This window comes from Larus michahellis, chromosome 9, assembly GCF_964199755.1.
Source record: "Larus michahellis chromosome 9, bLarMic1.1, whole genome shotgun sequence".
NCBI lineage: Eukaryota > Metazoa > Chordata > Aves > Charadriiformes > Laridae > Larus > Larus michahellis.
Genome location: NC_133904.1, coordinates 50546058 through 50562261, shown reverse-complemented (window position 1 = coordinate 50562261; position 16204 = coordinate 50546058). Strand labels below are relative to the sequence as shown.

General features: G+C 65.2%; 1 protein-coding gene across 1 annotated transcript; it reads right to left on the bottom strand.

The window, feature by feature from the left end:
• Positions 1 to 4404: 4404 nt before the first annotated feature.
• Positions 4405 to 10425, bottom strand: LOC141748855 (tumor necrosis factor ligand superfamily member 10-like). The gene is made up of 5 exons (XM_074601524.1): positions 10144 to 10425; positions 7209 to 7355; positions 6878 to 6914; positions 6331 to 6438; positions 4405 to 6063 (listed from the first exon to the last, which is right to left on the bottom strand). The coding sequence occupies exons 1-5, from the start codon at positions 10375 to 10377 to the stop codon at positions 5621 to 5623; spliced, it is 969 nt and encodes a 322-aa protein (XP_074457625.1). The 5' UTR covers positions 10378 to 10425; the 3' UTR covers positions 4405 to 5620.
• Positions 10426 to 16204: the final 5779 nt, after the last annotated feature.

The window sequence follows — 16204 nt, the reverse complement described above, 5'->3', positions numbered from 1 at the left end:
GACCTTGGTTGATCGAGTCCAACCATCAACCCAACACTGACAAACCCACCACTAGCCCATGTCCCTCAGCACCACGTCTGCCCGGCTTTTAGATGCCTCCAGGGATGGCGACTCCACCACTGCCCTGGGCAGCCTGGGCCAATGCTTGACAGCCCTTTTGGTGAAGACGCTTTCCCCAATGTCCATCCTAAACCTCCCCTGGCGCAACTTGAGGCTGTTTCCTCTTGTCCCATGGCCTGTTCCTTGGGAGAAGAGCCCGACCCCCCTGGCCACCCCCTCCTTTCAGGGAGCTGTAGAGAGCGAGAAGGTCTCCCCTCAGCGTCCTCTTCTCCAGGCTGAACACCCCCAGCTCCCTCAGCCGCCCCTCACCAGACTTGTGCTCCAGACCCCTCACCAGCTCCGGTGCCCTTCTCTGGACACGCTCCAGCACCTCAATGGCTTTTTTTTTGTGGTGAGGGACCCAAAACTGGACACGGCGCTTGAGGTGGGGCCTCACCAGTGCCCAGTACAGGGGGACGGTCACTGCAGCAGCTTTGTCTGGACAGACAGGGGACGAGCGAGGCGCCGGGCTCCTCCTGCCTCCCCCGCGCTGCAGGCAGTAGGTAAGTGGAATTATTTCTCCTCGGTATCTCCAGCTCGTCTGTCTTGGGGACATAATGGGGGAAACCGGCGTGTCTTGCGTCTGTGAGCTCCGTGAGCCCAGCTGGGGCTGGCTTGGCTGTTTCCGCGTGTCCCCAGGGCAGAACGGGGCAGGGTCGGTGCTGGCCTGGGAGCCCGGACTGCGCCAGGAACCAGCTGTGGTGTCCCTGCGGGTGAGGAGGGAGGGACGGCCAAACTGCTGGCACCGGCTGCGCCACGCCGGCAGCCCTGACTGCTGCCTGGAGCCCAGGGTCTGAGCGGCAAAAGGCAATTCACTCTGGAAGGGGAGAGAAATCACCCTCAAGGCATCACCTTCCCTTTCTTCAAAGCAAGTTCGTTCCTCTGGGACCTCGGTGCCCGTCCCCAGGGGCTGCGCCGTTCGGGGACGGTGCTGTGGGACCCGGCGAGGACGGGCTGGGGGAAGCTGGGCTCCTCCGCTCGCTCACATCGCAGCAGCGATGTTTTCCCATCGGTTTAATGAGCATCCCACCTCCTTCCAGCTGTTTGAATCCTTGCCGAAGGAATTAGATTCGCTGTGTTTTGTTTTCCTCTTTTTCAGGCTGATCTAATGCTTTGGGGAGGGCGGTGCTGGGCGAGATGTCCCGAGGTGCCCCGGGGCAGAGCGGCGGGTGCCAGCGGCGTCGGGCGCGTACGTGATAGCGGGGTCACAACCCCGGGCTTGCTTTCTTTGAACGCTTTATTTACAATGTCCCAAGAAATGATTTCCTGGGGTGTTGACGTGTTTTTCAGTGTGGATTTCCTCCTTCCCGCTGCGAACTGGTTCTGGGCTCGGGACTTGAAAGTAAAACGAGCTCTTGTTTGGAAGGGAACAAAAGACCTGGCTGTAGCGATGAACCGGCTAATAACAACAGAAGGAGTGGGGGGGAAGAAAAGAGATTTCGGCCCCTGAACGTATTTGGAGACAAAGGGCGGCACGGCCGGGGCTGTGAACGCCCTGCGCTGGCTGCGTGCTCGGCTGCGCAGCGTTGAAAGCCGAGCTTGGCGGCGGCCGAGATAAGAGGGTCCTGTGGCAGCGACTACAGGGAAGCGGCGTGTGTCCAGATCAAATCCCCGCCAGCAGAAATAAGGTCAACCTGAAAATGTTATTAGAGCCGCGGTTGCGCGCCCCCCGCCCCCCGCCGTGTCGCCCCGTCTCTGGCAGAGCAGGAGGAAGGGCAGGGGCGGCTTCTGGCGGGACGAGGGGCCCCGGGGAACTGCAGCAGCTTTCGGTTTCGGTGATTGATTTTTTTTATTATTGTGTGGTTCTGAGCTTGGCAGACGTCATAGAATCATAAAATAGCTTGCGTTGGAAGGGACCTTTAAAGGCCATCTGCTCCAGCCCCCTGCCACGGGCAGGGACGCCTTCGACTCAGGTTGCTCAGCGCCCCGTCAGCCTGGGCTGGGGCATCTCCCGCCTCTCTGGGCAACCTGGGCCAAGGTCTCACCACCCTCAGCCTAAAACATTCCTTCCTCGTATCTAGTCTAAGCCGTCGTGCTGGCAGAGGCCAGGACAGGCCCCCCCCCGCAATCGTGCGGGCTGATCCGGTGCCTTTGGCAAGGGAGAGGCTTTTTCACCACTTTTTCAGGGCGGGAGCAGTGTGATGACTGGCCTGCTGGCACCCAGGTTTAGCACCCATCCCTTTCCCTGAAACCACACGTCTTCCCGGGCACCCCCTTCCCCGGCATCGCCCCCGCTCTGCCCTCGCAGCGGCGGGGAGGAATCCCGGCAGGGCAGAGTGACGCCCCCGGGAACGCGCCAGCCATTACTCCATACCCTGCTGTGCCAAACGCCGTGTGTACGTATACACACGTGGGCTTTTGGGTGTCAGGTCCATGCCAGAGAGTGGCCGAGGTCGTTGCCTGGTGGTGTCTGTGCCACCAGAAATCACAGAATCAGAAGGGTTTGGGTTGAAGGGACCTTAAAGGCCACCCAGTGGCACCCCCTGCCCTGGGCAGGGACACCTCCCACCAGCCCAGGTTGCTCCAAGCCCCGTCCAACCTGGCCTTGAACCCCTCCAGGGATGGGGCAGCCACAGCTTCTCTGGGCAACCTGGGCCAGGGGCTCACCACCCTCACAGCAAAGAGTTTCTTCCCAATATCTCATCTCAATCTCCCCTCTTCCAGTGGAAAACCCTTCCCCCTCATCCCATCACTCCACCTCCTCACAGGGTCCCTCCCCAGCTTTCCTGTAAACCCCCCCAGCCCTGTGAGGTTCAGCTCCTCCCCTGCGCTCTGACCTGTGGGGCTCGCAGCCTTTTACAAAGACCCACATCCTTTAGGCATCTCCTACGAGTGGGGAAATGGGGGCACGGAGGCTTCAAGAGTGAGCACTCGAGAAAGGTTATTGCCTGACTCCATCTGCTTTCTCCATCCCCGGCAGCTGTAGAACCCCAAGGTGGTGAGGGCCAGCAGGTTGACTAAAGACTCCCCCGTCCTCGTCACGCCTCCAGGCCGGTGGGCAGGTATTCCTGAAAAAAAATCTCTGCGTAATGTGTCAAGGAGCTCTCAGCTCGGAGAAGGGGCCGAGCTGGGTTCGCTCCCTGAAATGAAAAGGCTCCGTTTCCGAGGGTGTCGCACTTGTGGCCATGGGGCTGATCTTGTCTTCAGGGCTGTCCATCGGCGGCAAACTGAGAACAGCCAGGGCCCGCGTCCGAGCGAGCAGGCAGGAGCCAGCCTTGCCGAGGGCTGGGATGCGGGGTCAGGATGAGCTGGGTGCCCCTGGGGGGGAGGTTTGGGGTTGGTAAGGATTTTAAGAGCCCTGGGAGCCGGGCTCCTGTTGATGCTCACCAAGGTGGCTGAGAAAGCAGCAGGAGGACTGAGAGGTGGAAGAAAAAGGGACCGTTTCAAAGGTGGTTTTGGGGGGGGTGTGTTTGTTTGTGGAAGAAAAAGGGACCGTTTCAAAGGTGGTTTTGGAAGGGGGGGGGTTTGTTTGTGGGTCCCGGCGTGTTTTAGGGATGATGGGAGGTGGGAGCCACCTGGCACCGGCTCCCAGCCCCAGCCGAGGATGCAGAGGGGGGGGCTCAGGCCTGGAAAGCCGAGGGACGGACAGCGGGGGCAAAGAGCTGCCCCTGCCCCACCATGGCGTGATGGGGAACGAGCCCCTCTCAGCACCGGGGGGTTCAGCTGCGCCTTGGGCTGGGCTTGGTGACCCCAAAGCGGGGAGAGGAGGAGCAGCACCGGGACCCCCCCAGGCAGCTGGGCGAGATGTGGCCCCCGAGAGCTGCCGGAGCAGCAGGGGAGGAAGAGGAGTGGGGCCGGAGCTGGTGGAGGAGCAGCCCCTGCTCCCAGAGAGAGGAAGGCGCTGGCTCAGGAGCAGGAGCGTGTCTCCCTGGGAATGCCCCGGGCACCCGTCCGGGAGAGGCGGCGGAGCCTCGGAGGCGCTGCCGCCGCAAGACGAGGCAGGACCCGGTTATCGCCCGCAGCCTCGGCTGGGCTCTGCCGCAGCTCTCGGGGCCACAGCTCCTGGGAACCGCACCAGCCCGGCCCCCCGGCACCGCACCCGGGCGGCTCCGCGGCATCCCGGCATCCCAGCGCCGCCGGGGACGGACTCTGCCTAGGCAGGGGGGGAGGCTGGAGGCGGCCTCGGGGGGGGGAACTGCACCTCTGCTGGGGCAAGGACAGGGAAAAAGGGGGGGGGGCTGAGCTACAGGAGGGGTCCCTGCAGTGTGCCAGCCGAGCGTGGCTACCAGCCCAGCTTAGGGTGGGCTCGTGCAGCACCGTGGCTGCAGCCCTGGGGTGCCTGATGCAAAGAGGAGGGAGAGCAGTGCTGGAGTACAGGCTTTATTGACCCAGCACTGAGAGCCCCCCCGAGCCGTGCCGGGAGCGGGGAGGGACTTGCATCCTTCGTGGGAGCTGCCGCCCTGTCCCCACACACCAACAGGCTCAATACGATACCGCGGGTACGCAGGGAATTACAAAGGGGCCTGTGTCCAGCCCCGCGTCCGTGGGCCGAGCCGCTTGTCCACGCTCTGCCCTGCCTGGACCCACCTCTTCCATCCGCCACGGCCCTTAACAGCGAGGGGACGCTCTCGTCCCTCCTGCGTCCTGCGCTGCCGCCGCCGGGGCTCACCCCGGAGTTGAAATCCTGCAGGGTAACCACGGCCGGGGCTGCAGGTGCGAGCAAGCGGGTGGCCGCGCTGGCCCGGTGGGGCTGGGAGGACCAAAAACCCTGAGGGAGGAGATGCTGGGTGAGGAGCGACGGGGAGGTGCGACGGCGAGCTCCCGGGCCCATGGTCCCACGCAGCTCGGCTCGGGCAACATGCGGCTCTCTGCCACGTGCCTGGGAGCGGCTGCTTGGGCTGGTGACGACTCCAGCGTCGTGGTCCCGCTCTTTGACCTGAAGCTGACTGCTGGCATCGCTCCATGGCGTCGCTCCAGGACTCTAATGAGCCCAGACTGAAACTCCTTCGCTCTTTTCCAGATGACGCTGGAGCTGCCTCATCCCTGCGGGCTGTCCCCCGTGCCCGTGCTCGCCGTGCCGCTGCTCTCCAACCCCGGCGTCTGTCCCGGCACCCCGCAGCCGGGCTGGCCGGCTCTGTCCCTGCCAGCCGTGGGCTCAGACTGGCTGAGGGTCCCTCTGCCACGGGGATGCTTTGTCTGGCAGCGGCCGCTGTGACCCCAGTGCCTCTCCTGCAGCAGGGACACATTCGGTGCTACCCCTCTCCATTTGCTCAGACAGGAGCCAGGGAGGTGATGTGCCCCCGGGGCTGGGATGTCCCCCCCTGTGCATGTCTCTCTGTAGGCCCTCGGAGACCCTTCCCGGATGGTGGGCTTCCTCCTGGCTGGATGGAATGGCACCGAGCACCGCGAGTCCCTGCGGGCAGCCATCCCCCGTGCCCTCCTCTGGCTCGTCCCTCGCCGCGAGGGACAAGGCACGCAGGCACGGACCCCGCGCCTGGCATTCCCCGGCCGTTCGGCTGTTGTCCGGTTCGGGAAGCTGCCGCCCCGGGAGCAGCGGGGAGGCGGGAGGCGGAGGCGGCCGTCACAGGTCGAGCCGAAAGGCCCCGAAGTAGCTGGCGGCCGCGTCGTTGTAGTCGATGGCCAAGGAGGAGACGGAGACGAAGAGCTCGTCGCCGGCCTTCAGCTCGAACAGCCCGCCCTGGTAGAGAGCGTGGAGGCCGTAGTCTGCCTCGGGCGCCCAGCACTTGGTGCCAACCCCCTTGAGCAGGAGGATGGGCTGGCTGTAGGACGTCTTCCAGTTGATGCACTGGACGAGCTGGGGGACGGAGACGCGGGCGCCGGCCCTGTCGCTGGGGTAGCGGAAATAGATCTGGGAGTAGACGTAGTACTTGCCCGCCTGGTTGACCCGCAGCCGGCCGTCCCGGTAGGTGATGTTCTGCAGGTGGGAGTGGATGGTGCTGTCTTCCCAGCGGGCAATGGCGTGGCGGCAGGACTGGGAGAGGTTCCCGAAGCGCTTGGAGTTGCCTGGGGAGAAGGAAGGGTCACCGAGGGCAGCGAGATGCTCTGGGGAGCACCCATCAGGTCAGGAGAGAGGGAGGGGGTGGCTGGAGCTCTCTCCCGCTTCATCCAGCTTGGAGGGGTGGAGAAGGCGGTCTTGGGCTGGACAGGAGAAACATGTCCCCATCTGCCACCAAACGCATCCTCCCGCCCTGGTCCCTGCCCTTTGGGTGACACCTTTCCCCTGCTCCCAGCTCGGAAACCCGCGGTGCCCAGCGGCGCTCCCCGACTCACCGCCCTGGGCCAGGCTCTGCGGGCGGAGGGTGAGATGTGCCGAGGGTTTGCCGGCCGTTTTGGGAGGAACCTGCCCCTCTGAGGCGTTGAAGTAGCTCCGCCGGGCCTCTGCAAGGAAAGGGACACAGGGCTGTAGGGGACGGAGAGCGCGGGGACGCCCAGCCCCGTCCCGGCAGAGCAGGTCCTCAGAGCGAGCGGGGCAGGGAAATGCCCCACTGACCCTGTGAAGAGGGGGGTTATTTGGGGATGGAAATGTCTAGTCAATCATTATCTAACATTTTGCGCTGTCCCCTGTGGCCCTGGCTCCCCGGACTCCAGACAGACACACACGGCCGTCCCTCCAGCCCGCTCCCTGGGGACGCTGTGCCCTTCACCCGCCCGGCGGGACAGTCCTCGCTCCCCCCTCTCCTGCCCCAGCGCGGCGCCCGGCGGAGTTTGCCCCGGGAGCCCCCGAGCCCCCCCGGGCTGCTGGCACCCCCGGCCGCACGCCGAGCCCTGGGCACGTGGACCGCGGCACCGTCTGCCCGGCCACTACCCCGGCACTCACCCTTCACCGCGCTCCGGCGGATGACATTCTCCGTCACCTGGACCGTCAGAGAAGAGAAACAGCCCCGCGGTTAAAGGTGACGCAGGCGTTCCCCGCGCTCCAGCTCCTCTTCCTCGCCTTCATGACCTTGACTTTCAGGCTGGGCTCCTCCACCAGCTCCTCGCTGCAGCCCCCTCCTCCGCTCCCCTCTTAACCCACCCCTGCCATCGCCCTCTGCCACCCCCCCGGCAGCGAGGCCGATGGGGAAACTGAGGCAGGGAGGCAGACAGGAGCTCTCCCATCGGCTGCCCCATCCTCCCCCGATCCCCAAAGCCGGCGGGTCCGGGCTCACCGTGGCCACGTAGGCTTTGATGGTGTTGGCCAGCTTGAGGCAGGACTGGTTGCTGATCAGCTCCTCCAGGCTGGAGCCCTCCTGCTGCCGATTGAGGACCTGCAGGCACCGCAGCTCCTCTGCGCTCCCTGGCACCTGGGCTTTGAGCTGGAACACAAACACGGGACACCCCCGCGTCACAGCGGGCCAGGGGCTCGCGGGGCCCGGGGACGCAAACACCCACGGGGTGTCCCATGCTGGCACGGGGCTAGGTGGCAGGAGGCTGGGTGGGTGCCAAGTTCTGCCAAAAATCTGTGTTTTTTTGCGGATTGGGCAGGTTGAATCCCATCTTGTCCTCCTGTGGGCCCTGGCAGAAGGGATCCTTGCTCCTCCCAGCTCTTCGGGAAACACTCGCGGAGTTCCAGCCCCGAGCGCGAGGGGGAGGTGAGACTCGAGGACTCTCGCAAGCTGCCGAGCACCAGGTACAGAAAAAGAACTCGCGTTTCCCCTTCTCCATCTCCTCCGCCTCTTCCGCCCCAGCCCCGGGGGGAACGAGGCTTCTCGGGCAGCAAAACCCAGCCCCAGTTTGAGCGAGGAGCTCCCAGCTGCGGGGCAGCGGTGGTGCCGGGAGGCTTGGCAGGAGGGCAGAGCTGCGGCTGGACGTGCCCAGGCAGCCTGGACCGCGCTCCTCCTGCTTCTCCGCCTCTAAATGTGCTTTCCCGACCCGAACTGGGGTTGCAAACCCCAAAACTAAGCCCTCCCACAGCTCTGCCCCTCCACTGCCCAGCTGTGCCGGCCGGCGCCGGGACCCTGGGTGCCCGGGGGCTGTGTCGGCCCCAGCAGAGCTGGGACACTTTCCAGCCTGTGCCGGCTCCTGGTCCAGGCTGGGAAACCCTCCCTCCGTGTGACGCCGGCTGCTGCCCCTTCCCAGGCTGTCCCAGGGCTGTCCTGGCTCGGCTCCGGCCCTGGTGTCATAGCAGGGGGCAGGCAACGGCTGGCCAGCGGGCTTCACCCCACTGTGTGGCTGTGCAGGGAAACTGAGGCACGGATGGGACACTGCCCTGAGATCAGCGGGCCGGGAGCTGGGAATTAACACCTTGACCACCCTGCCTCTATCACCGGGGTCATTCCCAGATCCCAGGACAGAACCCAGGAGTCCTCGGGCTTGGCCACATCATCACCTGGGGCTCAGCCACCTCCAGCCCCTGCGTGCTCAGGCAGCACCCGCGCGAGCAGCTCCTCCGCGCTGCCAGGAGCACTAATTACGCCAGGAGCACTAATTACGCCAGGAGCACTAGTTATGGCACGTGCCCACACAACTGGGGTCATCCCTCCTCCGACCCCTCCCGCTAAGGTGGTGGCACATCCCCAGCGTAGGGACTGCAGCCATGCGCCTCGTCCCTCTGCGTCCCAACAACCGCCCGGCACCGCCTGACCCCGCTAATTGCCTTGATGAAGCTCCCTGCGAGAGGCTGCACGTCCCACCAGCGCCTCTCCCCCCGCAGGGGACACCCCGCCCCCCCCGCCACCTCCGTCTCCCTCCTGGGGACCTTGGGCTGGGTGGGCTCTTTAAATTAAGGAGAAACTGGGAAAGCTTTGTAAAACTGGAGGCATGGGAATCACCCCCCGGCAGGGGGTGAGGCAGGCGGCCATGCCCAGTGATCCAGTGTCCCTGGAGATGCTGAGCTCTGACTATCCCCAGCACAGGTCCCATGCGGGGATCCAGCGAGGAGCCTCTGAAATCAGCCCAAAGAGGGCGATTTAAGGGGTTTTCTCCTGCCTTCAGCCCTTCCCTGGGGCTCTGCCATCCCGCATTCCCCTCCTCTCCCAGGCCTCTCATCTAAGTCCCTCACAGCGGGCGCCACATGGGATCCGGGGATGGAAACAAAGACCAGAGCTTTGTCTGCTCCAAAGGATGCTCCGCCGGGCACCAGACAGGCGGTTCCTCCTGCACCCACGGCCGGGGCTTCCTCCTTCCTGCCCCCCCGCCTCTGTTGTGGGTTCGTGCAATGCTTGGCACTGTGGGACCCTCTTCTTGCTGGGCCCCCCCAGCAGCGGGGACGACGGGCACCGGCTGCCCTCTCCCACAGCAGAGTCTCCCGCTTGGTGTTTTCCCCTCCTCGACTCTCCCTGCGCAGGGATCGCTGCTGGGGGGGGGGGGGGGGGGGGGCTGTTAGCAGGATCAGGCCCGTCACGTCTGAGTTTGGGAAGGGTTTGGCAGGAGCGACGCTGCTGCGGGGAGGTGGGAATGGCTGGATACGGTCGTTTCGTGCGATTAAGCCGGAGCGAGCACTCAAGAGCTGCTGGGATGGGGGGGGTTTCCCAGCCGGGCCACTTCCAGCATCTCCGGGAGGGGGTGAAGAGGATTCAGCTGTCCTGGAGCCGGGGTGGGATGGCAATGGAGGGGGGTGGGGTGGGAAAGGAGGGGGCGGGGGGGGATGAAGTAGGAACCGGGGGCAAACAGGGCCTGAGAGCCCAGGGCAGCCCCCCAACATCCCCAGCGGGAGCTGCAGACTCTGGTGGGACACCAGGGCAGGGCCCCCCCTCCCAGTGCGGACCCTCAGCTGCGGACGGAGCCCAGGACAAAGGCTCCGTCTCTCCGCAGCTGGATCCGCGGCTCGGGGCGGAGCCGGGGCCGGTGTCCACCCCCCACCCCACATCTGGATCCGCGGCTCCCGGGGGGGCCGGGGACGGTGTCCACCCCCCACCCCACATCTGGATCGGCCGCTGGGGGCGGAGCTCGGGGCAGTTCCCCCCCCCCCCCCCCCGCCTCCCCTCCCCTCCGCCTCCACATCTGGACCGGCGGCGGGGCAGCCGGGAGCGGGGAGCGGGCAGAGCCCCCCCGCAGCCGTCGGGTCTCCGGGGGGTGCAGCCCCCCCACCCCCCGCGCCGTTCCCGGCCCCCCGGGGAGGAGGTGTGGGGGGGTGTGAGTCGGGGGTCGCAGGACAAAGCTCACCTTGGAGATGGCCATGGTGAAGTAGACGAAGAGGCCGGTGGTGGAGGCGATCTGCAGGGCGAGGATGGCCATCACGGCCACGCTGCCCCACAGGGGCCCGCAGCGCCGCCGCCGCCCCCCCCGCGCCCCGCCGGCCCCGGGAGCGGGGTCGGGACCCTCCGGCAGCATGGGGGTGTCGGAGCCGCCGCTGTCGGAGCGCAGGAAGGGCCCGGCGCTGGGCTGGTGCGGGGCCATGGCCCGGCCCGCCCCGGCTGCCGCTGCCCCGCGCCCGCCGCGCTCCGACGGGGCCGGGAGGGACCGGCCGAGGGGCGGGGACGGGCCGGGGGCGGGACCGAGGAGGGGGGGGATCGAGGGGCGGGACCTCCCCGGCCACCCCCGAGCGCGGCCCCGGGGCTGGGGGACCGTGTCCCGTCGGCAGCGGGAGGCGGGGACGGGGTTGTGTGTGTCCCCCCCCGACCCACTGGGCAGCGGGGGGTGGTCACACGGGGCTGGGGACACCCGGGTGCGGGCGGACAGAACCCCCCCGGGCTGAGGGGAGGAGGTCGCAGGGCTGGGGGGGAGCGACCTGGAGGGCTGAGAGGGCTGGGGGGGTTCAGCCTGGAGAAGAGAAGGCTCCGGGGAGACCTTCCAGCCCCTGCCAGTCCCTAAAGGGGCTCCAGGAAAGCTGGGGAGGGACTCTGGAGCAGGGAGGGGAGCCATGGGACTTTCAGTTTTCCACTGAAAGAGGGGAGATTGGGATGAGATATTGGGAAGAAATTGTTTGCTGTGAGGGTGGTGAGCCCCTGGCCCAGGTTGCCCAGAGAAGCTGTGGCTGCCCCATCCCTGGAGGGGTTCAAGGCCAGGTTGGACGGGGCTTGGAGCAACCTGGGCTGGTGGGAGGTGTCCCTGCCCAGGGCAGGGGGTGCCACTGGGTGGCCTTTAAGGTCCCTTCCAGCCCAAACCAGTCTGTGATTCCCTAATGATGAGCTGACACAGGTTTAGGTAATGGGCCACACATCCCTGTGGGGCACTGGGCCACCAGGCCTGGCCAGGGCTCAGCTGGCCACCCCAAGAAGCTCAGACAGGTAAAGGTTTGCAGAAAGTCGGTCAACTACTGCTGAGCATCTCCCAGAGCCTTGCCCAGGGTGGGGAACGTGCCCAGAGCCCACCCTGGGTGGCATTTGGGTGCTGAGCCCCACGCTCCGTCCTGCGGGTGGGCAGAGGTCCCAGTCGCTCTGAAGCCGAGATGTGGAGTTGTTTGGAAAGCAAACAGAAAGGCTGGAGAAAGGGCTGTTACCCGAGGACTGCGACAGCCGCCCCGCGGTCAGGTGAGTCCGCGGCTTCTCGTGCTTTTCCCTCTGAAATGGACGCGAGATGTTGATACAACCCAGGAGCACTTTGGTCCCCCCAGAACCACTCCCTTTCCTCTAAGGATGGGGCGTGGGAAAGCGTCTGCCTCCACCCAACCCCGCGGCAGCCCTGCTGACCCCAGCCTGCTGCCGGGGGCGATTTGGGATTGACGGGGAAACAGGGACCGGGAACTGGGAGCCCAGTGAGCCCCGCAATGGAGATGGCTGCCCGGTGGCCCACCCCATCCCCAGAAATCTGGGCTTGCAGCCCTCCCTGGGCTGGGACACAGCTCCGTGCCACAGCCACGGGGACGTGCCACAGAGACGTGGCCACGAGGCCAGGGCTGCTCCGAGCCGAGCAGGGCTGACCTCCCCGCGTGCCACGGGGGTCCCCAGCTGCGTCCTCAGCTCCTGCTGCTCTCCCCGCGCGGGAGCTGTGACCCAAAGCCCTGCCAGGCTGAGCCTTCATCCTTGAGGGGCTCAAAACCCTCAGGGATATTTCAGTCGTGACATCGGCTCAGGATTTGGCCCTTAAGCCTGGACTTTCTGGGCTGGGTCGTGCAGAGCGGGTGTCACCCCCCAGCCTGGGGGACAGGGGGAGCTGGTAGGAAGAAGTGGCTCACCAGTGGCTTGCTTCTCCTGCGCTCGCATGCAATGAAGGGCATTTTTTTTTTTTCCTTTAAAAAAGGAACTTTCCCCGCTTCGCATCCTGCCTGCCGGGAATGGCACTGTCTCCTCCGTGGAACCCTCTTGCCTCCCCCCGGCTTCGCGCAGAGCAGGTCCCTGCGGGGAGCCCCGGCAGACACACGGGCAGGAGAGGGCGGCTATTCACAGGTACCACCTAATTAAAAGGGAAAGAGCCGTTCCAGTTTCTCTTTTGAATGATTTGTGGGGCTGGGGGGAAGCAGCAACTCCCTCTCAGGTCCCTGATTGCCTTGGGCTTGAGGCGGGGGGAAGGAATTGTCCTGTCCCTCAGCTGCCGGGGCAGGAGCTTGAAGAAAAACCACTCAAGCACCTTTCCAGTCCTGCTTTCCTGCTTACGTGGTCTTGTCCCCCGTTCCGGACGGTGTCCCTGTCCTTGGCCGTGCAGCACTGCCCGGCTCTTTGCCCGTTTGGGGCGTGGGTCGGGGGGAGGATGGCGTCTGGGGTTCCCTCCCCGGGACACGGGGGAGACGGCCCTTGGCAGAGGACGTTGGGGGCCGAGAGCGGGTCCCCCCGCGCAGCCCCGAAGGCAGCCACCACCCGGGGTGCGGGGAGGGCCGTGGGTGGCCCTGTTGTCCGAGCGTGGGGCAGAGCATGGCAAAGGCTCAGGCAGGTCCTGCCTTTTCTGCTGCCCGATTTGGAGCAATCCTGCCTGTGAACCCAGGCGGTGCCCGCGTGCGGGGAGCGACCCCCGGTCCCCCTTCCTTCTCCTTTCCCAGTCACCCTCGGTCTGGTTGTGGCCGCAGCCACTCTCGGTGGCCCGTGGCCGTTCCTGGCAGTGGGTGCTGTCTCTGGAGGGGCTCATACCTATCACGCGGGTGCTGCTCCCCGGCATGGGGCTGCGGAGCACCCAGGGAGGGCACCTGGAGGCTGGAGGTGGCTTTTGCGTAGGACACGTTGTGAGAAGGGCCGGCGGCCATGCGGTGGCGACTCGCCCTGCCCTCCCTGCCCCACGTTTCTCCCGGAGCAGATGCCCGTTTTGGGGTGAGGGCTGCCTGCGGGGTCGGCACTGGGTCTCTCCTCGCTCCTCAGCCTGGCGTTTGTGCTCGTGTCCCTCCTCCTGACCCTCGCTCTCCGGCCCCGTCACTGCAGCCCGGCTGGGCCGGCACCGCACGGACCCCAGGAGCAGCTGGAGTGGGGCTGCTCCTCAAGCCTCCCTCCACCGGTGCTCGCTTTGCCCCCAGCAGAGTGTGGGGACACGTAATCTCAGCACTTTGGGATCCCCAAGCCCAGTTTTATCCTTAGGCGTGCAGAAACGCGCAGTTGTCTCCCTGCAGCACCGGCCGGGCTCGTCGGGCTCCTGCCAGCCGTCGCAGAGGGGCTGCCTGGCCAGCGGCCATGACCCCCCCCAACACGGAACGGGGTAACTCCCCACCTTATCTGCTTTTATTGCTTTTGTAAAAGTCTTTGCCAAGCCTTGAATAATGCAAGCTCTGCATAAATGTCTTTCAGCCCCTGATCTAATCGCTCGCTCGCCGCACGAGTGTCTCCAGTGGACTGTGACGTGCGAAGGGAGAGGATGGGGGGGGTGCGTGGAGGAGGCTGGCGGTTTCCTTGGCATCTTCTGGGTAGCAAAAATGTTTTTCCTCTTGCTCTTCTAGCAGCCAGGCGGCACTGATGCTGTTTGGGGGCTGCGGGTCCCCCTGTTCCCCATCTCCCGTCGACCTGCACTGGAGCCTGTCAGAGCAAAGCCGCGGGAGCAGGGAGAAGCGGTTGGGACCCGACGCGGACCGGAGACGTGGAGGGGGATGCTGGAGGGCTGAGGACTGATTTGTTACCAACCGTCCCAGACAAAGCCTTTCAGCTTGGGCGGCTCCTTCGTCTCAGTGCCCGCTCTCATCTCTCCCACCCTTTGCTCTTCCTGCGGGAAGGGGCTGCCAAACTCCGGGTGACTTGTCTCGCAGGGACCTGGGTGGGGAAAACGCTGCCCCTTCCCGCTCCGTGCTGTGTCAGTCAGGATGGAGCATCCTGACTGAGACGAGGGGATCTTCCAGCCCCAGGCATCTGCCAAGCCCACGGGGGGTTTGTGCCCCTCTCTGCCCGCTCGGTGCCTGCCCAGGGCGGGCTCTGCTCGGCTCAGCGCTGCTGCGGGCACCATCCCTGCCCCGGCAGGGACCCGCTGCCCCGGGCGAGACGCCTTCGTGGGAGCTGGGGAAGGGTGCTGAGCTAGGAGAGAGGTGACTGTTCATTTCTGAAGGATCCAGTGGAAAAATGAACCCTCCTGGTTATTCTTCTTATTAGAAAGGCTCGGGACCTTCAGAGCCAGGCGGAGGGGGGAGAGCTACAGAAGGCGCATCTGTGGCACAAAGTATTTGGCAAACCCTTGCCCTGGACTCGGGCAGCAGTTCTGCCTGTCTCTGGCGTTGGAGGGCTGCCTGCACGGGGGGCTTGCGGGGACCCCCATGAGAGGTGGGGTGGAGAGGGCGCAGAGGTGGCCAGGCTTTTGGTGGCTTTTGGTGGAGGTGAGCTGGAAGAGCCAGGTGAGTTTGCAATTTGGGGTGCGGATGGAGGTGCAGAAGCAGCCCCGGTACCGCTCACCCCAGTGCTGCCATCCTGGGCGGCGCGCGGCCCCCTCGGCCGGGGCGAGGGCAGAGGTGGGCTCTGGCCATGGGCAGAGGGGAGCCCGGGGCGACGAGCACGGGGGGCTGCGCTCCGTGGCCCGGAGGCGGGAGGTTTGCAGGGGAGCCAAGCCTGTGAGCCAGGGCAGGACCAGAACTGGGACTGTGCAGAGAAAGCTGGGTGGGAGCCAGATGAAAAAAACGCCTCCTAATACTGGCTGAGGAGTTGTTTTTCACTTTTAATGTTTCCTGGTCTGTGCACTCGGGGATCTGGGTCAGCCCAGCCGGGAAGTTTGTTTCCTCAGCGCTCGGTGGTGCAGGCAAGTGCAGGAGAGCAGGAGAAGGTGTTTCGCTGGGGTCGTGCCGGTGTTGGGGTCGTGCCGTTGTTGGGGTCGTGCCGGTGTTGTAGCGAGGCACCGGGGGCTGGGGGGGAGAGCGGAGAGGACCCGCAGGGAGACGCGCCTGGTGTGTCTGGGATTTCCCAGCCGGTCCCTTGGATTCGCTTCAGCTTCGCTTCAGGCAGGATGGCTGAATGTGCAATTTAGTCATGTTATTTTCCCATGTTTGCCGGGTCTGATAGCACCTGCAGGATCTGTCGGGTTCCCCTCGACCGAACCCCTCGGGAGCCGGGTTGGTGACGGGGCATCCCTCCCTGGCTGGCGTCGGGAGCGGAGCCCAGTGCCAGGTCCCGGCTGCCCGAGGCTGCTCCTTTAAGACAAGCCCCAGCCTGGCGTCTCCCTCGCTCCAACCGCTGATAATTTCTAACATGTGTTGGCTACAGGATCGTCAGTCAGGAAACAGCAGCCCCCCCGGGATGTGAAATCATTGCGTGCAGCTCAGGAAGGCCTGCGCTAACCTCCCTGGTATGCTCCCCCGGCCGCTCGTCTCTCCATTTGGACTGATCAATTCCTGCGCCGAGATTTTTTTTTTGGGGTGGAAAAAAAACCTCTTCCCCATCACACCGTACTTCCAGGGCTCCATGGGAAGGTCAGTGCTTCCAGGCAAGGAACCTTCCCCACCAGGTCTGCCCCAGCCACATGCAAGAGCCGGTGGGACCTCTGTGCCGGGCTCAGCTCTGCCCTCACCACAGGGAGGACCCTCCCCTGGGGTGGCCAGCACCAACCCTGTGCCCTTGGCCAGCCCTAGTCCATGGCCCAGCAGAGCCAGGGTGCTTCGCCCCATCCGTGGGGCAGAGCGACATCGCACCTTGTAGCTCTCGCAGGGACCGGGGAAACCAGAGGCTGCCCATGGCGTGCCCCAGCCCCTGGCCCTCGGGGCCTGGGGACAAGGAGGCTGAGGGGAGACCGTCTTGCTCCCCACAGCTCCCTGAAAGGAGGAGGTAGCCAGGGGGGGTCGGTCTCTTCTCCCAAGGAACAGGCGATGGGACAAGAGGAAACGGCCTCAAGTTGCGCCAGGGCAGCTTTAGGGTGGATACGAGGAGAAATTTCTTCACCGAAAGGGTTGTCAAGCATC

What these genes read in the sequence shown, in the direction of transcription:
- LOC141748855 (XM_074601524.1), bottom strand. Translation starts at nt 10,377, where the DNA reads ATGGCCCCGCACCAGCCCAGCGCCGGGCCCTTCCTGCGCTCCGACAGC. An exon ending in TCACCATGGCCATCTCCAAG is followed by an intron (nt 7,356 to 10,143) that starts GTGAGCTTTGTC and finishes TTTGTGTTCCAG; the next exon opens with CTCAAAGCCCAGGTGCCAGG. An exon ending in TCAAAGCCTACGTGGCCACG is followed by an intron (nt 6,915 to 7,208) that starts GTGAGCCCGGAC and finishes CTGACGGTCCAG; the next exon opens with GTGACGGAGAATGTCATCCG.